General features: G+C 41.5%; 1 protein-coding gene across 2 annotated transcripts; it reads right to left on the bottom strand.

Moving 5' to 3' along the window:
- Window positions 1-470: 470 nt before the first annotated feature.
- TRE1 (trehalase 1) lies at window positions 471-5,870 on the bottom strand. 2 transcript variants are annotated; one of them, XM_087321443.1, is made up of 13 exons: window positions 5,342-5,858; window positions 4,617-4,914; window positions 3,914-4,033; window positions 3,243-3,358; window positions 3,062-3,162; window positions 2,860-2,966; window positions 2,706-2,778; window positions 2,049-2,228; window positions 1,848-1,935; window positions 1,551-1,650; window positions 1,124-1,337; window positions 915-1,017; window positions 471-811 (listed from the first exon to the last, which is right to left on the bottom strand). In XM_087321443.1, the coding sequence occupies exons 1-13, from the start codon at window positions 5,841-5,843 to the stop codon at window positions 783-785; spliced, it is 2,031 nt and encodes a 676-aa protein (XP_087177569.1). In that variant the 5' UTR covers window positions 5,844-5,858; the 3' UTR covers window positions 471-782. The 2 variants fall into 2 exon arrangements, with proteins under 2 accessions (XP_087177569.1, XP_087177570.1); XM_087321444.1 differs by lacking the exons at window positions 471-811; window positions 915-1,017; window positions 1,124-1,337 and having other exon boundaries at window positions 1,564-1,702; window positions 5,342-5,870.
- Between the last annotated feature and the right edge of the window lie 19,389 nt (window positions 5,871-25,259).

Below are 25,259 nucleotides of genomic sequence, written 5' to 3'. Positions count from 1 at the left end.
CACGTGAGATATGATGCATCAGATCCAAGGTAAACAAAAGAACCTAGGCACGCAAATTGGTGTAGACTCTACGCTCCACAACTCCACTTCGCTTAGGGCACAAAAATAAGACTAACAAAAGTATGATATACGTTATTTTATATGATATATAAAATAACAGATCATTTTAAAGTTATCACTTGTATAATGTACTAACGTAAGAAAAATAAGGAAAATTTTGTCGCCTGGCTATATTGGTAGAGTTGTGCCAGACAAGTAGAGTAGTGCAGTAAGTGTGTCATGAACGGTTACCACTTAGTCCACCATCAAAAGTGTACAACCATTTCTATTTGATCCAGCTTACTGTCTTCTACATTATTCTCTTAATACATGTGATTTCACTCCACAAGAAAACATGCTATAAGTATACAGGTATGGTATGGTATCAAATTATCACATCAGAGAAATCGTGCCATAACAGGTTTTTAAGGAAAGGCAATACAAAAGTTTCTGATCAGATGACAAGGTAATGAACAAAAGGGACCTAAAAAACTGTCATTAAGTACATATTCATCATCAATTAGACCTCTTGACCTGTGTGGGATAGAGACAGGTTTATTTAATAAGCTTTAAAAATGAGCATTTACAGCAAAAATGTAGCTTTCAACACAAAATAAAAAGTACATAACTGCTTGCTCCATGTTATTCTGGATTCTATATTTTTCCTGTCTATAAGTATGTCTATAAGAGAGTAAGGTAATAAATAGTGTTCAATGTAGATATAGGTAAAATAAATCCTTCAGTTAGCCTCTGCACAAATCGCTTGAAGGACCTGCACAGCAACAATGAAACTATTATCCTTAAACAAGAGTTAGCACATTTTAAAGTTGTCATCTATGCACCATGATTCGGAGATAATTGAATAAGGAAAATACCTCGTAAAGAGCCATCTACAGCACAAACCGATGAGACCCTCAAAGAAGGCCCAAAGTCATTAAGTAGGCAGAGAACCACACCATTACTCCATCCAAATCCAGTCTATCCCCTCAAACATAGGAGCACACAGTATAAGCTTTTGATATCAAAGATCTAAAACTGCCATTTTAAAAGCTGAATCAATCATCATAAAAGGAAAAGCATTTACCTGTAGCTGGTATTCTCCCCCTCCACCTGTTCCCCCACATACAGTTGCATCATACTTCTCCAACATATGACTAGTTTCACTGTAAACCACAAAGTTGGTTTCTATCCACCTTTGCGCTATGACCTTAGCCAAGGCTTTACCTTCATTAGAGCCATACAACATTAAGCCTTCTATGATCATGTGCTGCAATGGAGGCCATGCATTCGGAAAGTCCCTGCACAATTATGTAAAATGGATTTCTAAATTTGGAACAGTGGATTTTTCATAGCTCTATCATTAGTCATTTTATATTTTTAGTTCCATGGAACATTCGTTTGGAAACAATCATAGTTATTGCATTTCAATCCCAAAACTTACAGAGAACTCCATCCCTAGATAAGGATTCTGGTTTATTTTTTAGTTGTGTGAAAGAAAAGGTAAACCTCACCATTGTTGTCCAGTCTCCCTAAGTGATGTTGCAATTCCAGCACGACAAAGAAGCCCAGAGTGAGTCAATGCATCTATTATTTTCATCATATTTGAGTCATCTGAACATTGAAAGCAAGGGAAAAGGTTTAAATTGGCATTCATCGGAATGAACTGATGCAGACAAAATATGGATAAGAAGAGGGCACTGCAACTAACAAGATGACTCCAGAATAAATCATGGATGATGATCACATGCAACATTTGTTTTCATAGTAAACATGCATGTTACATATGATCCCATATGTTTTATGTATACCTGCACTCAAAATGCCAGTCCAAAGTGGCAAGAAATTAGAGGCGCTTATAATCTTATGTTGATCCTCTTCATTCCAATTATAAACTTTCTGCAAGCAACACCATGAAAGGGTGTTATCCTTAAGAGTCTTGCATGCAAAGAGACATACGCAACAGCAATCCAAGTGAGGCATAATATAGAAAGAATTTAATTTGATCGTACTTCATTGTCACAGATCTGACACTCCTCAGGATCAAGAATATAGTCAAGCCATTGCCCCATCTTTTCATTCCAAAGAATTGATTGTATTGCCCGTTTCCGTGCTCTGGCTGCATTTGCAAACTTCTTGGCAGTGGCATGAATCCCTAGCGTTTTTGCTATGAATGCAATATTGTTTTCCATCTGCTCTTAAAGTTGAAAAGCACACAATAGTAAAAAGCAGATGATATAAGTATTGATTGGCAATTAGGAATTAATGGCATCTCATATCTAATAGAAACAATTGAAACTATTGACAGATTTGCAGTTCACCAAATGCTCCTCACCTTTCTCCAAAGCTAGCCAAGGAGAATTCCACAATCAAGGTTAACACCCCTTAGTATAGAAAGATCCATTCTAAGGGCTACTCATAAAATTCAGCATCTAAGATATCAAGCTTGAGTGGATTTGTTGTGTATCCTCCTCGGCAATGAATATCTCTGCAGAGATTTTTAATAGAGGCAGCCGTAGTTTAGGCAGTGAGCAAGTGGAGAAAGGTGCAAGCAATCATAACAATATGACAGCCAGGATCAGTAATGTGAGAAAATCATCTAGTGCATGAGTCAACCAGTTTCAAACTAGAATTTTATTAGTTTTCACTGAGAGCAATTGCTTCCCCACCTGGAATAAAAAGGAATTCAAATCTGCTGGTACGATGGAGGAAGTGAACAATGTCCTAAGGTTCTGCTGATCTCTGTTGTTCAAACAACAATACTTCAACAACGACAAATACTAGAATATATACTTTGAGATGCTGACAAAGGACAAAGCAAACCTCATCCAACGTGAACCGAAATCCCAACCACTTTCAGCAGCTGTAGCAATATCATGATAAAGATCTTCTCGTTTACTTTTTGAGACACTTTTTGCCACATCCATGTCCTGGAAGCAAGGAAAAGAAGTTCCTCAATTCTAGGAATTCTGTCAAGTGTTGTAACAAACAAATCTCTGTCTCCATCTTTCACCGAAGCACTTACTATGGTGAAAGATTCTGGGCGTGGTGCTCTCCAACCTGCAAAATACCTGCTAAGAAAATGCTTGTGCCCTTCTCCATCTACAATAGTGACCTGTTTTGGATCTGTGAAACAAGGATACCATGCTCAGATACACGAGTCTTAGAATTTCCATCCTTTGAAAGACAAAACAAAACACTCTAACCTGAAGTCCAATACTTGTGCTCCCGAATGAGTAAAGGCAAGGCTTTCTCTAATAATCGAGAATCATTGGTCGCAGAATAGACTTCCCGAACCATGGCACTAAGAAGAGGCGGCTGACTGCAAATCAAGTTAGCATTTCAGCAAAGATACCTTAGGAAGTTTACCAGAATAAATTAAATCATTAGTAATGATTGAAGCTTGTATGGAGATTTCACGCATGTCAAGCTTGAACATTTTCGTTAATTTTAAAAAAGTTTACTTGAATCACAGGAAAATGTGAAAAAGCTGGTTGTGGTGTCTGTGCTCACTCTTTTTACACACAAGATCTATTACAGAATAGTGAACGTTGAGATTCTATATAATTAATTTAGAATGAGTTCGTGACCACTTTCCAAAAGTTTAGAAGCAGAGAGCATTTTCATATTATCTCACTCTTTGGAGTTTACTTGTGCAATTTCTTAGGATCATTGTGAGAAATTGTGACCAAACTCCAACAATTAAAATACTCACATTGGTCACATTAACCTCAATTTTAAATCATAAGTAATTGTCAAACACAGAAGAACTTTGTACTAGATAATGAGGATTGTGACTCCATCGAAACCTTAGAAATTGATGCACTGCATCAGGATATCAACAAGCAAGAATTGGCAAACAAGAACAAAACATGACCTTCGATTCTCGTAGTAAGCCCTTGCTCCATTTAGTACAAATCCATATACCTTCACAAGGTGCAGGAGATTCTCTACCATGCCTTTCGCGGTATCAAACATTTTACTAACGATGAGACCTCTGCAAATTAAAGAAAATAAAATATGAAGGTTAATCTTCAGTGTCATATACGAGCATTATTTACAGGGATATGATGAATTAGAGCAGGTCCAGATTCTCAGTTTCCAGGCCCTACTACCAAAAGGGTGTTATGAGAAAACACATCAACCAATTAATGTGGATAGTGGATGTGCCTGGAAGGTTATGATCTGGGCATGAGATTCTTAAGGGTGTGCATGTATGTATATATACAGGGAACAGCTCATCTAGCAATCCTTATGCACGGCTTTCGGTAAAAACTAAGTAAATTTAGGAAGTTAGTGGATTTTAAGAGCATATCCATTAGATTCTAATAATTTGCTTATGTGAGGTTTAAAAGGCATGCGGAGTAGGTCCTCATCACTTTCTGATGCATATATGTACTCATAACAGAAATGGGAAACCAGAAAAGAAGAAGACCCAATCAGCATACATAATGCAAAGAAACTTTCTTGAAACCAACCACGTACCCATTTTTACGACAAATAGAACGTGGAGGTGTGTATATATATATATATATTATAGACAGAACCATTGGAGAGATGAAGTGGTAAAGAAAAAAGACCTGATGATCCAGTAGGTGTCCCAGTAGTAGACTTCTCTGAAACGGGATCCAGGGACAATGACTGGGTTGGGCAGCGGCAGGAGAGTGTGCTGTCCGGGTTCCTCCGCCACGCTTTCGGAGACTCTGCGAGAAAGACGGGGCCACACGGCATGCACCTCCAGGGCCCAAACCCGGAGCTGGGCGTCCTGGAGCCCCGGCAGGAAGCCTGCTGGTTCGGCCTTGTAATCTGACGGTGTGTGCTCCACCAGGTCACTGCCTGCCTTGTCAAAGTAGTCCTCGATGAACTGTTGAAATACCTCTGTGAATGTAAATTAGAGACGAAGGAAGGCAGAACCCAAAATAATAACGAAGAAAGAAGGGAAAACAAAGTGTGGGAATTAGGAGAATGTATTGAAAGGAGGAAAAAAAAGAAAGACAGAGGAGTTCGTGGAAGAGGGAGAAGAGACAAATTTCTACTGCAATGGGAATAAGGAGGCGCCGCAAAAGAAAAAAAAAAGGGTATTTGAAATACAGACAAGATCTGTGTTTGGGGAGACAAGAAGAAGAAGATGTGTATAAAGTAGATAAACAGCAGGTGAAAATAATGACAGAAACAATGCAATGATGAAATGTGTTGTGTTGGGCACAAAGGGAAGACAGGTGATTTCGTTTCGATCTTCCTCTTCAGAAACTACTAATAATAATATGTACTAGGAAGAAGAGGAAGAAGAAGAAGAAATAGTTACCAGGGGGAATTCTGCCAGAGGGGGAGCGAGGAAGGGCGTTGAAAGCCATGGAAGTTGGATTTAATGGGTAGCGGAGGGGGAGATCGACATAGGTCTTGGGATCAAAGGAGGAGGAAGGTGAGTGATAGCTGCTATTGCTGCTGCTGCTGCTGGAGGAGGAGGAGGAGGAGGAGGAGGAGGAGGAGGATGCAGCAGACACTTGAATCTGTTGGAGAAAGGAGAGGAGGCGGAGGGGAGGATCAGGAGGAGGAGGAGGGGTTATGAGGGATACAGTTTGTACAGAAGAAGCTAATTGAGGATCCATAGCCAGCAGCACAAAGAAGAAAAAGAAGGAGAAGGAGGAGGAGGAGGAGGAGGAGGAAGAAGAAGAAGAAGAAGGAAGACGGAGGAAGAAGAAGGAGGAGGAGGAGGAGGAGGAGGAGGAGGAGGAGAAGGAAGAGGAAGAGGAAGAAGAAGAAGAAGAAAAGGGTTGTTCAGAGTATGTATTTGTGCTCGTGGCCATGGCCACCAAGGAAGGAGCGAGGAGTGAGTGAGGGAGGGAGGAGGAGCGAGGAGCGAGGAGAAGGAGGAGGAAGAAAGAATAATAAAAAAGAACGTAACTAAAGAGAAAATGTGTGTGTGTGTGTGTGTGTGTGTGAGAGAGAGAGAGAGAGAGAGAGAGTTTGTGTGTGTGGAGAGAGAGTGAGAGAGAGAGTGTGTGCGTGTGTGTGTGTGTGTGTGTGTGTAGGAATGAGAACTTCTTTAGAGGAGCAGCAGGTCCATCCAATCCACCCACCTTCCTTCCTTCCTTGGCCTGACAAAGCAGAGAAGGACCGACCCACAGCCGTCCACGTGAGTTATATATATATATATATACATATGTATGTATGTACTTGAGTCTCCGTTGACTTGTCGATCTACTGATCATCATCGCCTCATGCTTTCGCTTGTTAATGAAAGCTTTTGGCTGTCATATATGTCTCGAGGATTCAGCCTTCTCTATACCAATGTGTTGTTTGTTGGATCGCCTCGATTTCTTCATCCCGTAACCTAACCATTTTGATTGCATTATGCACATGGTTGATGACTCGAGTCATTGTATCTCTCATGTACTTCTCTCCTCCATTCCATGCATTTCCATAGAACTTGATGTATTCTCGTATGGGCAAGTTGCAATTGTCATTGCCTTGTCATCCTCCGCTCCGCGTCTTCTTAAATCCCTTATCCACATCTTCTCACTTCGTTAGTAAAAAGAAAGAAAGAAAAAAGGCAGCTCCCGTACAAATAGGACAGAGGACACTTTACGTAACGTCAACTCTTTAAGTGCATTCATGTGTGTTAGAATTTGTGATCACAAATCACAATGTTCTCATTATTCAACCCAACGAGTAATTTTGCAACATGAATGTGCATGTCAATAATGATGATCTTTATCCATGTTTGTACCATGAATGCACACCGAGTCATCTTGAGATTATAATAATGTTCTCAATACAAGCCAAACTTAGATTCAAATCTTCAATTGTGCATGACTATGTATATTTTCCATGAGAGTCAAAATTCCACCTACTGCTTACCTCTAGCAACCCCCAAAACCCCATAACATTGAACATTAAAGAGAATAATAACAAAATGTAATTTTCCACTCAATTCAATTTCCAGCTAGAGGGTTGCCTTTACAAACCCACAACACATGGATGTGTCATCATTAAGGTGATGATGTTACTGTTTTCAATCCTTCAGTCTTAGTTTTCAAAAGTGATTTGTAAAGGCCGGAGCAAATTGCGTGTGTACGTGATCTCAAACTCAATACAATACCTAACATCATGCTCCATTCTCAAGATTCAAAGCCACGAACGACCTACCATTTCAACATGCCTTCTACATGTTCCAAAACACATTTCAAGGCTATCTTCTCAATGTGTTTGTTTGCATGTGTGTACATTTCATGAATGTAAGTTCAATGAAGCCAATTATGCATGCTTTCTTGCCTTGTCTTTTGATAACCTTACAGATGTATTCCCCATGAGTCTAGAATATGCAACGTAAACTCACCCACACCCTTTCTTTCTAAGCCAACAGCCAAATCAAAAACAACATGAACAATGCAATTATTTCTCAACAATTAACACTAGCAATTTCCAATCAAGAATAGGGTTCTCTTTTTTCCTTCAAGTATCCATGTAACGATTCCAATAGTTGGATTTCTTTCATCTAATTTTGGAGAATTTTCATTTTATTTATTTGAAAACATAGAATATTCCCTTTGATTTTTTTGACATTGTTATTTAGGTAGGATATACAAGTTGCCAAAATCTACCCAGAGGGAATATGTGTATTTGTAGTAAACCAATACCCATTTGTAGTAGTATGCTTAATTTCACGATGTTTTGACTTACTTTATAGGAAACATTTGCAAGTAGAGATAAAATATTCTTGAGCATATGTAGAATGTATGTTAGGTATAATTAATGCATCCACAATAGTCAAGGACATCCTTCGTATATATGTAAATACATAACATCTCTCTTTGTGTGTATTTCTCTATGTGTGTGTGCCTCTTTTCTCTCACATGTAGAGTGTGCACACCAGATTGTGACATTCAAGTTCTTGAACATCTAGAGAGTCGCTACTCACTTTCACATGTATTATGTGAAAATGTTATATTTTTGGTCACATAGGCCATATTTGACCATCGAAAATGATAATAAAAATTTTCTATCTCAAAAATAATGTGTGCATTTAAAACACCATGGTATAAAAAATCCTTGATGTCCCTATTCGAGTAGTAAAAATATTATGGCAAGGTAAACTTGCTAGAGCCTTTTAAAGATATTTCACAAAAGGTAACACCCTTGATGAAAAGGTCAAAGCTTTGTTGTGCGACATGTCAAATTAGATTTCCTTTCAACACGTGGGCTTGTTGTTGTGCTTCGTGAACCCTAGTATGGACAATAATAAAATATAACCATATTTGAAGCTAATATTGTTGGTAAGTTGTTTACATTACTAGCATTATATCTTGGGTTCGAAACCCAATTTTCTCACCTCTCTGTAAATATATCTTATTTCACTAAATGCTACTGTCGAATGTAGAGGAACTCAATAATAATTTGGAAATGAGGCATTGGTTCATTGTTCTTCATATCTACAAAAACACAATAGGCTTATTCCAATTCGAGACATCCACACTAAATTGATACACCTCCAAACCATCGGGCATGAAAGAAATCGATGCCTACTATGTTTCAATTCCACCGAACAAAAGAAGCACGTTCCTCTCTCAATGTTTCTTTTCTTTAATGCATCCCCTAATGGTAAAGCTCCAACCATAACTCTCCAAATGAATACTTTAGCTTGTAGCATCAGTCGAGAACACCGACCTACCTTGATCACATGAAACCACCAGGTAATGGGCTTATTAAAACCCCATATCTTTATAACCCTTTCTTCCATCCACTTATGTGTTGGGCTAAAAGTCTTACTCCACTCGTAGCATCAATCGAAAACACCGAACTGCCTTGATCACATGAAACCACCAGGTAATGAAAACCCCATATCATTATAACCCTTTCTTCCATCCACTTAGGTGTTGCGCTAAAGGTCTTACTCCACCCATTTGTCCCTTACTGTGAACACCCTTTCATAGTTAGGGCTTAGTTACCCTAAGTATAAATAAGAGGGAACTAAGTCTTGTAATATGTTTGGTGGGATTTTGAATAAACTACCTTTATCTTGAAGAACCACGTAATTGTCTTTCACTCTCATTCTCTGTATATCTTTCTTGTGATTGAACAATACTCCATATCTTTACTTGTCTCATGTTTTCTAGTTCCTACAATCAAGATCTATATACATATTTCGCATAAGTTGACCAACCTCACCACACAAGTCGACAAGGCACCATATAGTTGCCATCAACTAGTATTAGAGCAGGTCTTGGAACCTGAGCAACATCAATACAATAAGAAGAAGCTTGAAGGAAAGGACGAAGCCAACAAACACCTCCAAAAGAACTATGGCTTCAACATCCAACACAAGTTGTGAAATCAAAAAATTTGACGGCAAAAGTTTTGTCCTTTGGAAGGAGATAATGCAGGACGTGTTGATCAACAGATGTCAAACTGAGGTGATTCGGCACAACAACAAGTCCGTATCGATAAAAGAAAAGGAATGTCGATCACTTGATGAAATAATGAGGTCGACCATGTGAATACACTTGGCCGCAAACGTCTACTTCAGCATGGCTAAAGAGACTACAACATTCGCCCTATGGGAAAAGTTACAATCTATGTACAAGAAGAAGTTGAGCTCGTCAAAACTCATTTTGATTCGGCAATTGTTTAACATGAAGATGAGGGAGGCTGAGCTGACAACCTCCCATATCAACACCTTCAGTCGGGTGTTGACCAAACTCACCTTGCAAGGTTTGAATTTCAAAGAGGAAATCAAGGCACGTTCATTTCTCTCGAGCCTCCTGTTGACTTGGGAAGATTTTTGCACAACCATCACTAATAGCTCATCGACGCTAACGTTGGACGAAGCGATTGGACCGGTGTTGTCGAAAGAGCTTCGAAGGAAATCGATGGGCCTCACCATCGATGATAGCACCGAAGCTCACTTCTTCGAGGGAATGGTCTAGAGAACCGGCCGAAGAGGAACGACTGACAGCGGTCGAAGTTGAGAAGTGGAATGCCAATCGTCTACTGGGCACATTGTAGAAAGGCCGGCCACAACATATCCGATTGTTGGTTGTTAAACAATAAGGGGAGAAAGGCGAAAATTCGATCAGTATACTGGCTCTTCTGACTTGAATCACCCCTCAACCAAAAACCAGATACATGTTGCCGAATCCCGGTTGGGAGAAGTCCTTTCACTAGAAGGCTTGTCGACTAGAGAGATCTCGTTTAGTACACAAGATGCACAGACTTGGCTGCTCGAGTCGGGCGCCACCTTCCATGTGACCCCCACAAAGAATGGTTTTCGGACTATTCAATTGACAATGGCTTAGTCTGACTCGGCAATGGACAGGAGTGCCGAATCGCCGAAAGAGGTGAAATACCCATTCGACTACCGAATGGAAGTCTTATCACCATGCGCCAAGTCCGGGCACATACCCGATCTGAATAGGAGTCTTGTCTCCATCGGCATGCTAGCTGAAGATGGGTACAAGACGGCACTCAGTGAGTTGTTGTCATGATATGGCCCCAAAAGGAATTGAATCCGTGACTCACCTTATGTTATACAGTTCGAGGCCATACCATAGGATTACAATTGTAATACAAAAGATATTATTTTCATTTGTTATTTCATTATAGAAAATTATGTATATTCTAGATTACTCTAGAACATTCTAGAAATTTCAGGAATACTCCCGAGAATCCTATAAATAGAGGCATATGGCATTACTTTGAACCAATTCAGTTCAACACCCGTCTTAAACCTCATAGGTATCTTTGTACTCTTCTTCATATAATATATTTTCTGTTATCATACTTCCCTCTTCCACATTCTTTCTTTTCCTCTCTCTCTATCTCTCTCATGATCCTCACATAGTCTTTCCTCTGTTCTCTACATCTCTAGTACTAATTCTCTTTGCTTCGAGTACTGTTCCGGACAGTTTGAACCAAATTTCCCATCTTCTTATCCTCTCTTCCTCTAATATTAATCTTCTTATCTTTCCTTCCTCTAATACTAAATGCCAACTGTTAGCACACAAGAATACCAATCTGTCTTCTCTGAATTTCAGTGCTTGAAAGAAAAATTTGTAGCATTGGAACAAGAAAATCAACGTTTGTTGGGGGATCTTCACCAAATCTATGTAGAAAAACCGCAAACGCAACAACAACATAGAGAGTTGGCATTATGCGTGCAACAACTAGAAGCAACTATCGTGTTGTTGTAGCAACAAGGACCAAGTATTCAAGGGATCACTAAAGAACCCAAGATTGTGTTAGGAAGATGTCCCTCCTATGGGAGGAGCCGATTGGTCGAACCAAGAGCCGACAATCGAAGACAAGCCGTAGCTAACTGGTCGGACAAGCCGTAGCTGACAATCTAGGACATGGAGAGTCGATTGAGAGAGAGTCGACAACAGACGATCCAAGTCAAAGATAAGAACAACTAGTCGGGCCGACTAGACAATCGACACTGGAGTCAGCTAGTCGAATCGACTAGTACATCAGTTGGCTTATTAACTGCTATTATTATTAGTATAATAATAGGAATGAAAGTAGTAGGGACTACATTTGTAAATAGTGCATATCGTGTATAAGTATAAATACAGTTAGGGCAAACATAAAAGTTGCGAACGCAGAACAGAAGTGTAGAATAGTAGATACAGATTAGAGTTTTTGTAGCTGTGAGTTGCAGAGAGGTGAGCGTGTGAGCGTTGGAGAGAGAGCGACAATAGAGTTCAATGAACATGCTAAGAACCCTAAGGGGTTATCCTCTGAGTATCAGAGAAGAGTTGTAACCATTCTTGTGCTCTCTGTTTGTATAGCGGAATCTTTGTTCCCATGGTTTTCCTTGTTTAGGGACTCTGTGTGTCTCTATGTTCTTTGCATTTTGTCTATACGTTTCAACGTATCTTGTTTGTAAATCTACAATCCCATCTCAACAAACTAGTATCAGAGAAATGAGGTGAAAGATGGAAGGAGGTGTGAGCGGCATCCCAGGTATGATAGTTCTAAACTCTCAGAACTATGTAGACTAGAAGATAAAGATGGAAGACCTTCTCATAGTCAAAGACCTGTACGAACCCATTGACACTGCAAAAGTACCCACGGGGGTGTTAGAGTCTGAACGGAAACTCCTGAACAGGAAGGCGGTGGCCACTATCAGACAGTGCATCGACGTAAGTGTTCTTCAACATGTGGCGAATGACACAAATGCCAATGAGATGTGGCAGAAGCTGTCAGGTCTATATGAGAGGAAGAACACCCTCAACAAAACATCTTTGATGAGAAAGATTGTGAGGTTGAAATACAAGGATAGGGAAAGCATAGTCGAGCACGTAAGCACATTCATGGGGTATGTGAACCAACTTGCGGCAACCAAGTTTCCCCTTGAGGATGCAATGCAGGCCATCCTACTTCTGTGTACCTTGTTGGATAGCTGGGAGAATCTGGTGCTGACTTGCAACACCTCGTGTCAAGATGAGAACTTGTCTCTACAAGCGGTAAAGACAAGCATCTTGAACAAGGAGACAAGAAGGAAGGACAAGGGTGTCCTGTCCCAGTCGGAGTCTGACTTGACTCAACATACTGATAGAGGAAGGAACAAACAGAGAAGTCCACAAAGAAGGGAAAAGTCCCATGGCAGATCCAAGTCTAGAGGAAAGCTAACATGCTTCTATTGTGGGAAACCTGGACACTTCCAGAAGGACTGCCGACACCTCAAGAAGAACAAAGGTGTCAGTAATGATGTCGAACCCAGGAAGATTCCCAGGTGTAGGCTTCTATTGCGGGAAACCTGGACACTTCCAGAAGGACTGCCGACACCTCAAGAAGAACAAAGGTGTCAGTAATGATGTCGAACCCAGGAAGATTCCCAGGTGTAGAGGAGTGTCATGATAACACTCACATCATGCATCGAAAAAATCATGACACTCACATTATGACTCGAAAGGATTTGAACCCATGACCTCGTTGTACACATGTCAAATCCTTAACCATTGTATTAATATTCTTATATGTATAATGTTAAGAATATGAAATCTTATATCATAGGAATATTCTATATTACTCTACATTCTAGAATGACCTAGAATATTCTAGAGTGTTCTATACCACAAGAACCTTCTAGAATACTCTAGCAATCTTCTAGATTACTCTAGATTCTAGGATAACCTAGAATATTCTAGAGTGTTCTCTATTACTTATAAATAGGGATCTACCACTCATCCCAAACCTAAATTGGTTCAACGCCATTTTGTAGCCTACTCTTTGTAATCCATTTTACTCTTCAATATAATAATTCTCTTTCAATTATCTCTCTATCTCTCTTTCTCTCTCTTTGAACCAATTTTTTCCTTTCATCTCTTTGTCTTCCACAAACCCTAACAAGTTCTCTTCTTCCTTCTCCTCTCCCCTCGTAAGCTATGGAGTCTGTGAGCAAACAAGAATACATGTGTGTTCTTTCTGAGCTCGACATGCTCACAAATAAATTTGTGGCATTAGAGCATGAGAATCAAAGGCTACTTGGAGACCTACAACAAGTGAGCGCCGAAAAAGCTCAACAATATGAAGAGTTATCACAACGGGTTCATCAACTCGAGGCGACTATATTGTCATTACGAGAGCAAGTGTCGGGGGCTTAGAACTCCCGTAGAGAGCCAAAGATCAGCCTCCCTGCCAAGTTTGATGGTACGAGGTCTTTATTTCGAGGCTTTTTGAATCAAGTTTGCCTAGTTATTCAGCTACATCCTAATCGGTATCCAACTGATGCTGCTCGTGTGGGATTAGTGGGAACTTTGCTATGCGGTACGACGTTAGCATGGTTCACACCACTTCTCTAGAAGAAAGAACCATTGCTAGAGGATTTCGAGGCATTTGTTAAAGAGTTTCAAGCTAGTTTCGGAGACACCGACAACACTAGGACAACGATAAACAAAATTCGAAGGCTCTGACAAGGAGATCGTCCCACGTCGGCTTATGCAGCTGATTTCCGTCTCTTGGCATGCGATATCCCTTGGGATGAGGCGGCCTTAATGGATAAATTCCGTCAAGGTTTGCGAAATGATGTCAAAGATCTTCTTCTTACTTTCCCTAAAGATCCGCAGTCGCTTACAGAAGTCATTAGTTGAGCCATGCGATGTGATAATTACCTATTTGAGCGACGTTCTGAGTGCCAACAAATGTTACGCTGCCAACCTGTGCAGACTTATGCTTCCATAGTCGCAACGCCTCCACAAGTTTCTAGTCCATTACAAGGGATGGCCCAACTCCGATGGAAATAAAGTCAACACAATGTTGTGGGTCATTATTAGATGCTGAGAAGCAACGACGTCGAGCGCATCGCCTCTGCCTATATTGTGGCGGTCCAAGACATATAGCTGTAAATTGTCCACATAAACCTAGGCGTCAAGTATACCAAGTAAGTGCCCATGAAAACCCTTCATCGAGTTCTGTTGTTACTTCTAATAACATAAGTAAGCCTCATAGTCCATGCCATGAGAATAGATTCGATGTCTTGAGCCAATTAGAGGATGTGTTAAACGAGTAAGTCCAGCCAAAATAGGAGCCATTTGGCTGGACCATCCTAGCTATGTAGAGTTAGTTCCTAGTCGTGGTTCCATTTCATCAAATCAAGTGAGTAGAGTTTTTTCAGCACAAGTCGAGCTTACCACATCTACATGTCATCGAGTCTTAGCCTTTGCCCTCCTAGATTCTGGAGCCAACTGTTGTTTCATGGATCGTGAATTTGCCTTGTCACAAAACATCCTCTTGAATAAGCTTCCCAGCCCAGTAGCCGTAGGAGTCATTGATGGACGTCCCATAGCATCAGGAGATATAGTCGAGGAGTCTGAGCCAATTAGGATAGTTCTTGGCGATTTGGCAACCATAATCTCTTTCAACATTATTCGTAGTCCAGAACACCCAATAGTTCTAGGTCTCCCTTGGTTTGAACTTCATAACCCGAAGATTGATTGGATGAAAAGAACAATTGAGGAGACCTAGGAAAAAAGCACAAACCCCGCATCCCTCTCTCCTACATGTGATAATAGATCCCCAGAGTTATCGACCATCTCTTTACGACAATTGCAGGAGGAAGGGGGGAACGAGGTCATGTTCGTCTTCGCAATAGTAGCAACTCCATCATCCACTTCACGTGAAGCGGACATTAATCCTACCTTCTGTCTCTCTCATTTCCTACTAATCTCTTATTCCTCTTTTCTTTCATCCCATGGCCACTGTTAGCGCTGAAGAATATCAATTTGTTTTCTCGGAATTTCAATGCTTGAAAGAGAAGTTCCATGCTTTGGAACAAGAAAACAAACGGTTGCTGGGGGATCTTCAGCAAATCTCCTTAGAAAAGCAGCAAACGCAACAACAACATGGGGAACTTGCGTTACGCGTGCAACAACTCGAAGCAACCATTGTAGCGATGCAACAACAAGGGCCCAGAACACAAGGGATTCATAAAGAACCCAAGATTGGCCTTCCCACGAAGTTCGATGGAATGCGATCGCAGTTTAGAGGGTTCCTTAACCAGGTATGATTAGTTATTCAAATGCATCCTTCTCAGTATCCCACCGAAGCATCACGAGTGGGTTTAGTAAGCGCTTTGTCAAGTGGCTCAGTGTTGACATGGTTCGCTCCACTATTAGAAAAGGAATCCTCGTTACTCAACAATTTTGAAGAGTTTCTAGGTGAGTTTAAAGCATGTTTCGGAGATACTGACAGCATCAGGACCGCAATCAACAAAATTCGGCGATTACGCCAAGGTGACCGTCCAGCCTCCGCATATGCTGCAGATTTTCGCCTACTCGCCGCCGATATCCCTTGGGATGATCAAGCGTTGATGGAGAAATTCCGTTATGGTTTACGCAACGACGTCAAGGATTTACTCTTGACCTTCCCCGAAGAGCCAAAGTCCTTAACAGAAGCAATCAGTCGTGCGGTGAGATGTGACAACCGCCTCTTTGAGCGACGTTCAGAACGACAACTACAGATGCCGAGGGCAAGATCAGAGCCCACCTACGCCTCAGTGGTAGCAAGACCTTTTCTGAGGGAGTCATATAATGCGCCTCCAGCGAATACTCCGACTCCGATGGAGATTGACACTACACGTCGTTGAGGGCCATTATCCGAAGAAGAAAAGCAGTGACGCCGTACAAATCGACTATGTCTTTACTGCGGTGGACCAGGACATATTGCAATAAATTGCCCCCATAGGCCAAGAAGACAGGTAAACCAAATAGTCGCTAGTTCTAATTGTACTAAACCCGAGCCTATTTCAGTAGGGATATCTAATAGTCCTAATAGTCCTAATAGCCCAGATCTAGCAAACAGATTTGATGTCCTTAGTCAGTTAGAAGAAGAGTTAAACGACTAAGTCCAGCCAAAATAGGAGCCGTTTGGTTGGACAACCCTAGATCTGTGCAGCCCATTAGTGGTTCCATTCCCTCTAAGCAAGTTAGTGATGTGTTCGTAGCCCAAGTAATAGTTAGTACTAAAAGTACCCCTCCAGTACATGTCCTAGCACTCCTAGATTCCGGAGCTAACTCTTGCTTTATGGATGACAAATTTGCTCAAGCTCATAAGATATCCCTAAGAAAACTCCAGTGTCCAGCCTCTGTAGTAATCATTGATGGACGTCCCATTGCTTCCGGAAATATCATAGAAGAGTCAGAGCCCATTAATATTGTCCTAGATAACTTAGCATGTGTAGTATCATTTAATATTATTAGTATCCCAGAACATCCCATAGTTTTAGGATTACCGTGGTTCGAGTTACATAACCCAGACATAGATTGGAGAACAAGAGAAATCCGGTGTCAACAAACCCAAGGGTCAACTCAGAAGATGGCAACCATTTCGCTACGTCAGTTGCGTAAAGAAGGGCACAAGGAGGAAATGTTCCTCTTTGCAATATCAATAAACCCCTCCAGCACCACTAAAGAAGGATCCACCGTTCAACTTCCCGAGAAGTATCGTCATTACGCCGATGTGTTCGATAAAGTACAAGCCAACACACTTCCTCATTGTCATGAACACATGACCATTATGGCGTCACCCGAACTTGAACCTCGAACCTTGTAATCCATACTTGAAAACCTCAACCATTAAGATAGTTTATTGTTATATGAAACAATAAAAGCTACTTCTTGTATTACATTGATTATTGTAAAAACTCTAGATTATTCTAGAATGTTCTAGAATGTCCTAGAGCATTCTAGGTCTAGAACAATCTAGAACATTCTAGAAATCTCTAAGCTATTCTATAGGAACCTATAAATAAGGGCATACATGTATTCTCAAATCAATTCGAATCAACACCAGTCTTTAGCTCTCATTATATATCTTGTATCCATTCTCTTTCTTTCTCTATCTTATACATCCATTCTTCTCTTAGTATTTGGTTCCTTTCTTCTCGTGTTCTCTAATATCCTTCTTCCATCACTCTATCTTTTATCCTTGGTTCTGACAGTTTGATTCGAATTCTCTCTCTCTCTCTCTCTCTCTCTCTCTCTCTCTTATCCTCCTTTGTAACCATCCTGAAACCATGGCTGCCATTAACTCAGAAGAATATCTCACCCTTGTTGCAGAAATGGAGAACCTTAAATCAAAGTTCGCATCTCTTGAAGTAGAGAATCAACGTCTACTTGGGGATCTACAAAAGGTTACTATAGAGAAGCAACAACAACAAGAGGAGTTCACGCAACGAGTGCAACAGTTAGAGTCGACAATCGTCGTGTTACAACAACAAAGGGTTGAAGGTCAGGGACTTATCAAGGAGCCCAAAATTAGCCTCCCAGCTAAATTTGATGGGTCGAGGGCGCATTTCCGAGGTTTTTTGAATCAAGTACGGTTGGTGATTCAAATGCATCCCGCACGTTATCCAATAGATGCATCACGAGTCGGGCTAGTGGGCACTTTATTGACTGGCATAACGTTGTCGTGGTTTGCTCCATTGCTAGAGACCAATTCTCCTCTACTGAATAATTTCGAGGAATTTATCAAGGAATTTAAGGCTTGTTTCGGAGATACTAATGGGGCGAGAACAACTATCAACAAGATTCGTACACTTCGTCAAGGTGATCAACCGGCTTCAACATATGTTGCCAATTTTCGTCTCATCGCAAGCGATATTCCTTGGGATGAACAAGCCCTAATGGAGCAATTCCGTTCAGGCCTTCGCAGTGATGTCAAAGACTTACTTCTTACCTTCCCCGAGGATCCAAGGTCACTTACAGAAGCTATTAGTCAAGCAATACGGTGTGATAATCGCCTTTTTGAGCGTCGATGTGAGCGACAACAACAAATAACAAGATCAAGATTCACACCAACTTATGCATCAGTAACCGCGCAATCATCCCCAAGGCAAATGTACAGCCCTGCTCCAACTCCAAGGCAAACATGTAGTCCAGTCCCAATGGATAGTCCTACACCCATGGAGATCGATATGACTCAACGACGAGGACCGTTGTCAGACGAAGAGAAGCAACGTCGTCGAGCAAACCATCTATGCTTATATTGTGGAGGTCCAGGACATATAGCCATTCATTGCTCCCGTAGGCCGAGACGTCAGGTAAATCAAATTCACTATGACAATAAAAATGAGTCCAACATTTTAGAAGTAGTTAGTGAATCTAATATTATGAATAATCCACCCTTGTCCAATAAATTTGAAGTCCTAAGCCAATTAGAAGAGGGGTCAAACGAATAAGTCCGGCCAAAATAGGAGCCATTTGGTTGGACAACCCTAGATATGTACAACCTAGTGTGGGTTCCATTACTTCCAAGCATGTTAGTAGAGTCTTCTCAGCCCTAGTACAAGTTAGGACACCCAGTTGTCAACTTCAAGTCCAAGCCCTCTTAGATACTGGAGCCAATTCTTGTTTCATGGATAGAGATTTTGCCCAAAAACACCAAATATCCTTGCATACACTTCCTTGTCCAGTTTCTGTAGTAGTGATTGATGGACGCCCCATAGCTTCCGGGAAGATATTTGAAGAGTCTGAGCCAATACACATACTCTTGGGTGATTTAGGATGTGTAGTTTCCTTTAACATAATCCGTAGTCCTGAGCATCCAATTGTCCTTGGTTTGCCATGGTTCGAGCTACATAATCCTAGAATCGATTGGAGGAAGCGAGAAATTAGGTGCCCTTTAGTAGAAAATATCATTGTCAAGGATCGAACTCGGGATTATCCTCCCAAAGTATATAGTTCTACCGATGCACCATATCCTTCTCCTCAAATTTCAGCCATCACATTGCAACAATTGCGCCAAGTGGGAGGCAAGGAGGACCTTTTCTTATTTGCAGTATCAGTGACACCTTCTAATGTCACTCAAGGGAATTCAGACATCCAAATTCCCAAAAAATATCAAGACTATGCTGATGTTTTCGACAAAGTCAAAGCTAGTGTTCTTCCAAAGCATCGGCCGTACGACTGTCCTATTAATCTCCAACCAGGAAAAGAGCCACCGTGGGGTCTGATTTACAATTTATCACCCACTGAGCTTGAGGTTCTTCGAGAATACATCGAGGAAAATCTTGCACATGGGTTTATTTGACATTCAAAGTCTCCAGCTGGTGCTCCTATCTTTTTTGTGAAGAAAAAGGACGACTCCCTTCGTTTGGTCGTGGACTATCGAGGCTTAAATAAAGTCACCATAAGGAATAGGTATGCTTTACCTTTAATCTCCAATCTCTTAGAACGCATTGGTGGGGCAAAGAATTTTACCAAAATTGATCTAAGGGGTGCATATAATCTTGTTCGAATTCGGCCGGGAGATGAGTGAAAACAGCATTTCGTACTCGGTATGGTCATTTCGAGTATACAGTCATGCCATTCGGGCTCACAAATGCACTTGCCGTATTCCAACATATGGCAAATGACATCTTCCGGGATTTCTTGGATATTTTTCTAATCATCTACCTAGATGATCTATTGATTTACTCTAAAACACAAGGGGAGCATGATATACATGTGCGGCAAGTACTTGAACGCCTGAGGAAGTATGGTCTTTACGCCAAACTTGAGAAATGCAGTTTTGATTGCAAACAAGTCAAATTTTTAGGATACACTATTTCATCCCATGGTGTTTTCATGGACCCGGCAAAAGTCCAAACAATATTGGAATGGAAACCCCCATGCTCAGTTCGGGATGTCCAGTGTTTCCTCAGATTTGCGAACTTCTATCGCAAATTCATACATAATTATTCAAGCATTGTGTTGCCCCTTACTCAACTCACCAAGAAAAATCAAGCATTTTTTTGGAGTATCCTATCGCAACCAGGCGAGGACGGGCAGATACATCCAGTCGCGTTTCACTCGAGAAAATTTACTATTTCGGAGATAAACTATGAGGTGCATGACAAGGAGTTACTAGCTATGGTCGACTCATTCGAGCAATGGCGTCATTTTCTAGAAGGATCACCTCATCAGATTATCATTTATAGTGATCACAAAAATCTTACATATTTTCAAACAGCTCGAGTATTAAATAGACGACAAGCTCGGTGGGCCCAATTTCTAACGCGTTTCGATTTCAAGATCATTTTTCGCCCTGGAAAACAACAAGGGAAAGCAGATGCTCTGTCTCGACGTTCGTATCTAGCACTTCGACCTGGAGATCCAGCCTTTGACAATCAAAAGCAAACTCTCCTCGGGCCATCAAAGCTACAGGTAACAACAATTTATGCCACACCACTTGATTCTACCCTTCTTGACACTATTCGGCAACAGCTTCATTCGGATGATTTTGCTAAGGATGTCTTAGCCCACTGTGGTTCAAGTCATCCATCTTGCTCCACATTGCCAGGGTCATCTCAACATTATCAAGACTTCAAGTGGCAAGATGGTTTACTCTTCTACAAGAATCTCCTTTACGTCCCCGACGGATCACCCCGACTTCAAGTGTTGGAACATTGTCATGATGCCCCCATGGCTGGACATTTTGGTATTTCCAAGACCATTGAGCTGGTGAAACGTTCGTTTTGGTGGCCTCACTTGCTAAAATTTGTCGAAGATTATGTTCGCACTTGTGACACCTGTTGTCGCGCCAAAATACCCCGACATCACCCTTATGGCTTACTACAACCATTACCCCCTCCCAACAAGCCATGGCAGTCTATTTCTATGGATTTCATTACGGATCTGCCACCTTCCAAAGGCTTTGATACTATTTTAACAGTAGTGGATCGGTTCACCAAGATGGCACATTTTGTACCATGTGTAAAGACCATCAATAGTGAAGAAATTGTAGATCTCATTATGCGTGAAGTGTTTCGCCATCATGTTCTCCCGAATGATATTATTAGCGATCGAGGTCCTCAATTTATCTCACACTTTTGGAAGCACCTATGGGCAGGCCTCAAAATCTCTTGCAAACTCTCTTCGGCTTATCATCCACAAACAGACGGACAAACAGAGCGCACAAATCAAACACTCGAGCAATATCTTCGATGTTTCATTAGTTATCAACAAGATGATTGTAGTAATATTTTACATCTTGCCGAGTTTGCATACAACAACACGGTCCACTCTTCTACCAAAGTTACACCTTTCTTTGCCTACATCGGCAACCACCCTCGATGGTGTATACTGGATCTTCCCGAAGTGTCACGAAACCCTAGTGCGGCGCATCACCTCCACCGACTACAACAAATCCAGTTCGAGTTATCATCCCATCTTCAGAAAGCGCAAGCACACCATAAGACCAATGCTGATCGACATCGTCTTAAGTCTCCGTTTAAGGTTGGTGACCGTGTATGGTTGCTTCGTCGTCACATCAAGACTACCCGACCGCGTGCTAAGCTTGACTATCAACGCTTAGGTCCTTTTGTCATCACGGCGCAGATTAATGATGCAACATTTCGTCTTCACCTTCCTGCACATATGCGGCTTCACCCTGTCTTTCATAGCTCTCTTTTGGAACCTTGCCGCACCTCTTTAATTCCTAATCGTGTCGTGCCACCACCGCCTTCTGTACAACTTGTGGACAGCCCCGAATACGAGGTAGCTGCTATTCTCGATTCTAAGATTGTGCGCAATAAGCTTTATTATCTAGTTGATTGGCTTGGTTATCCACCGAGTGATCGCACTTGGGAACCCATCGATAACGTTTGTAATGCTGAAGCTCTGGTCAACAACTTCCATCGTCACTATCCAAACAAGCCCGGCCCAACAATGTTAACGCCGACTTCCACTCGGCGTTCTCGAAGGAGGGATAGTGTCATCAACACATGACCATTATGGCGTCACCCGGACTTGAACCTCAAACCTTGTAATCCATACTTGAAAACCTCAACCATTAAGATAGTTTATTGTTATATAAAACAATAAAGGCTACTTCTTGTATTACATTGATTATTGTAAAAACTCTAGATTATTCTAGAATGTTCTAGAATGTCCTAGAGCATTCTAGGTCTAGAACATTCTAGAAATCTCTAAGCTATTCTATAGGAACCTATAAATAAGGGCATACATGTATTCTCAAATCAATTCGAATCAACACCAGTCTTTAGCTCTCATTATATATCTTGTATCCATTCTCTTTCTTTCTCTATCTTATACATCCATTCTTCTCTTAGTATTTGGTTCCTTTCTTCTCGTGTTCTCTAATATCCTTCTTCCATCACTCTATCTTTTATCCTTGGTTCTAACACTCATCATCGACCGTACGATTGCCCCATCAATTTACAACCAGGAAAAGAGCCGCCATGGGGACCGATCTACAATTTGTCACCAACCGAGCTGGAAGTCCTTCGGGCCTATATAGAGGAGAATTTGGAAAATGGTTTCATCCAGCATTCGAAATCTCTAGCCGGCGTGCCCATTTTCTTCGTCAAGAAAAAGGATGGATCGCTTCGTCTTGTTGTAGATTACCGTGGCCTGAATAAGGTTACAATCAGGAATAGGTATGGTCTTCCCCTTATCTCAAGTCTTTTAGAACGGATCAATGGTGCCAGGTTCTTCACAAAGATCGATTTATGGGGAGCATATAACCTCGTACGGATCCGACCAGGAGACGAATGGAAGACCGCGTTTCGCACCAGATATGGGCACTTCGAGTATACGGTCATGCCGTTCGGCCTCACTAATGCACCGACAGTCTTCCAACACATGGCTAATGATATATTCCGAGATCTATTGGATGATTGTTTGATCATCTATTTGGATGATCTATTGGTTTATTCAAAGACCCAAGAAGAACATGATTCTCATGTACTATTAGTACTAAAACGACTTCGAGAACATGGTCTGTATGCAAAGCCGGAAAAATGTAGTTTCGGGTGCAACCAAGTGGAATTTCTCAGCTACATCATTTCGTCAGAAGGCATCTCCATGGACCCAACTAAGGTCAAAATGGTGGTAGAATGGCAGACTCCACGTTCGGTGCGGGATGTGCAATGCTTCCTAGGCTTTGCCAATTTTTACCGGAAGTTCATACAAGATTACTCAAAGATCGTTCTACCTCTCACACAACTTACCAGAAAGGGACAACCGTTCATTTGGTCTAGAGAAACGGACGTGGCTTTCGAGAGTCTTAAAAAGGCATTTACATCGGCTCCAATTCTAGCTCATGTCGATTCGGAAAAACCATTTATTATCGAAGCTGATGCATCGGATTTTGCATTGGGGAGCATTCTGTCACAACAGGGGAATGATGAGAAGCTACATCTTGTGACTTTTCACTCACGCAAGTTTGATGCCGCCGAAATCAACTACGAAATTCATGATAAGGAGCTATTGGCAATAGTGGATTCTTTTATGCAATGGAGGCATTTTCTGGAGGGATCCTCTCATCCGGTCACCGTATTTAGTGACCACAAGAACCTTGCCTACTTTCAGGATGCTCGTGTGTTGAATCGACGTCAAGCTCGGTGGGCCCACTTCCTCACGCGTTTCGACTTCAAAATTACATATCATCCAGGGAATCACCAAGGGAAGGCAGATGCATTATCACGGCGTTCGTATCTAGCACCCCGTCCCGGCGAGCCAGCTTTCGATAACCAAAAACAAGTCATCTTGGGACCGGCACGACTACAAGCAACAAAGATCTTTGACATGCCCATGGATTCCCGCGTTATCGATACCATACGCAAAGACTTGAAGACAGATGCGTTCGCCCAAGCTATACTAGCACAAATTGATCCCTCTCGAGCGTCGTGTTCACAGTCGCAACCACCAGGTACGGACTATCGGCAATTCAAATACCATGATGGATTACTCTTCTTTAAAGAACTTTTGTATGTTCCTAATGGTTCTTGCCGCCTTCAAGTAGTACAAAACTATCATGACACATATATAGTTGGGCATTTTGGTAGTACTAAAACACTACATTTAGTACAACGATCATTCTGGTGGCCCTGTATGCGACAATTTGTCGAGGATTTTGTTCGGACTTGTGATACATGCTGCAGAGCGAAAATGCCAAGGCATCATCCATATGGTTTATTAGAACCATTACCAATTCCAAGCAAGCCGTGGCAATCCATTGCTCTAGACTTCATCACAGATCTTCCAGTCTCTAAGGGGTTCAATGCGATTCTAACGGTGGTCGATCGATATACGAAGATGGCTCATTTCTTGCCATGTACTAAGGAGATCTCCAGTGAAGACATTGCCGAAATTGTCATGCGTGAAGTATGTCGGCATCATGGACTTCCCGATAGTATCATCAGTGACCGTGGACCCCAGTTCGTGTCAAAATTCTGGAAGCACCTTTTTAACATGCTCAAGGTCACTTGTAACCTCTCCTTTGGCTACCACCCACAAACCGACGGCCAAGCCGAACGAACCAATCAAACGCTGGAGCAATATCTGCAGTGCTTTCTCAGCTATCATCAGGATGACTGGGCAGATATTCTCCGCTTCGCCGAATTTGCCTATAACAACTCTATCCACGCATCCATGAAAGTTACGTCATTTTATGCTTATAAGGGATGTCACCCCCGATGGTGTGTACTTGAAACCCCAGAGGTGTCCACAAATCCTTGCGCAGAGGATCGTTTGGAGAGGTTACGCAAGATACAAGCGGATTTATCTACTCATCTCCAACAAGCTCAACAAACACACAAGGTTTATGCGGATCGTCATCGACTCCCATCTAGTTTTAACATTGGAGATCGGGTATGGCTACTCCGACGACACATCAAGACTACTCGCCCATGCGAGAAGTTGGATTATCGGCGATTAGGTCCTTTCCGTATTATCGGAAAGATTAATGATGTCACGTTTCGTCTTGATCTACCTCCACAACTT

This window comes from Azolla caroliniana, unplaced genomic scaffold (assembly GCF_043228905.1).
Source record: "Azolla caroliniana isolate FFs.n. ecotype wild unplaced genomic scaffold, voAzoCaro1.0.p SCAF_6, whole genome shotgun sequence".
Taxonomy (NCBI): Eukaryota; Viridiplantae; Streptophyta; class Polypodiopsida; order Salviniales; family Salviniaceae; genus Azolla; species Azolla caroliniana.
The sequence above is the reverse complement of the archived record's forward strand: the minus strand, read 5'-3'. Positions and strand labels throughout refer to the sequence as shown.

Bases quoted from the DNA above. Each gene is read 5' to 3' on its own strand.
- TRE1 (XM_087321443.1), bottom strand. From the start codon at position 5,843: ATGGCCACGAGCACAAATACATACTCTGAACAACCCTTTTCTTCTTCT. The intron at 3,359-3,913 runs GTCATGTTTTGT...CTTGATTTGCAG, and splicing joins GCTTACTACGAGAATCGAAG to TCAGCCGCCTCTTCTTAGTG. The intron at 1,338-1,550 runs GTGAGGTTTACC...ATAATTGTGCAG, and splicing joins AGGGAGACTGGACAACAATG to GGACTTTCCGAATGCATGGC.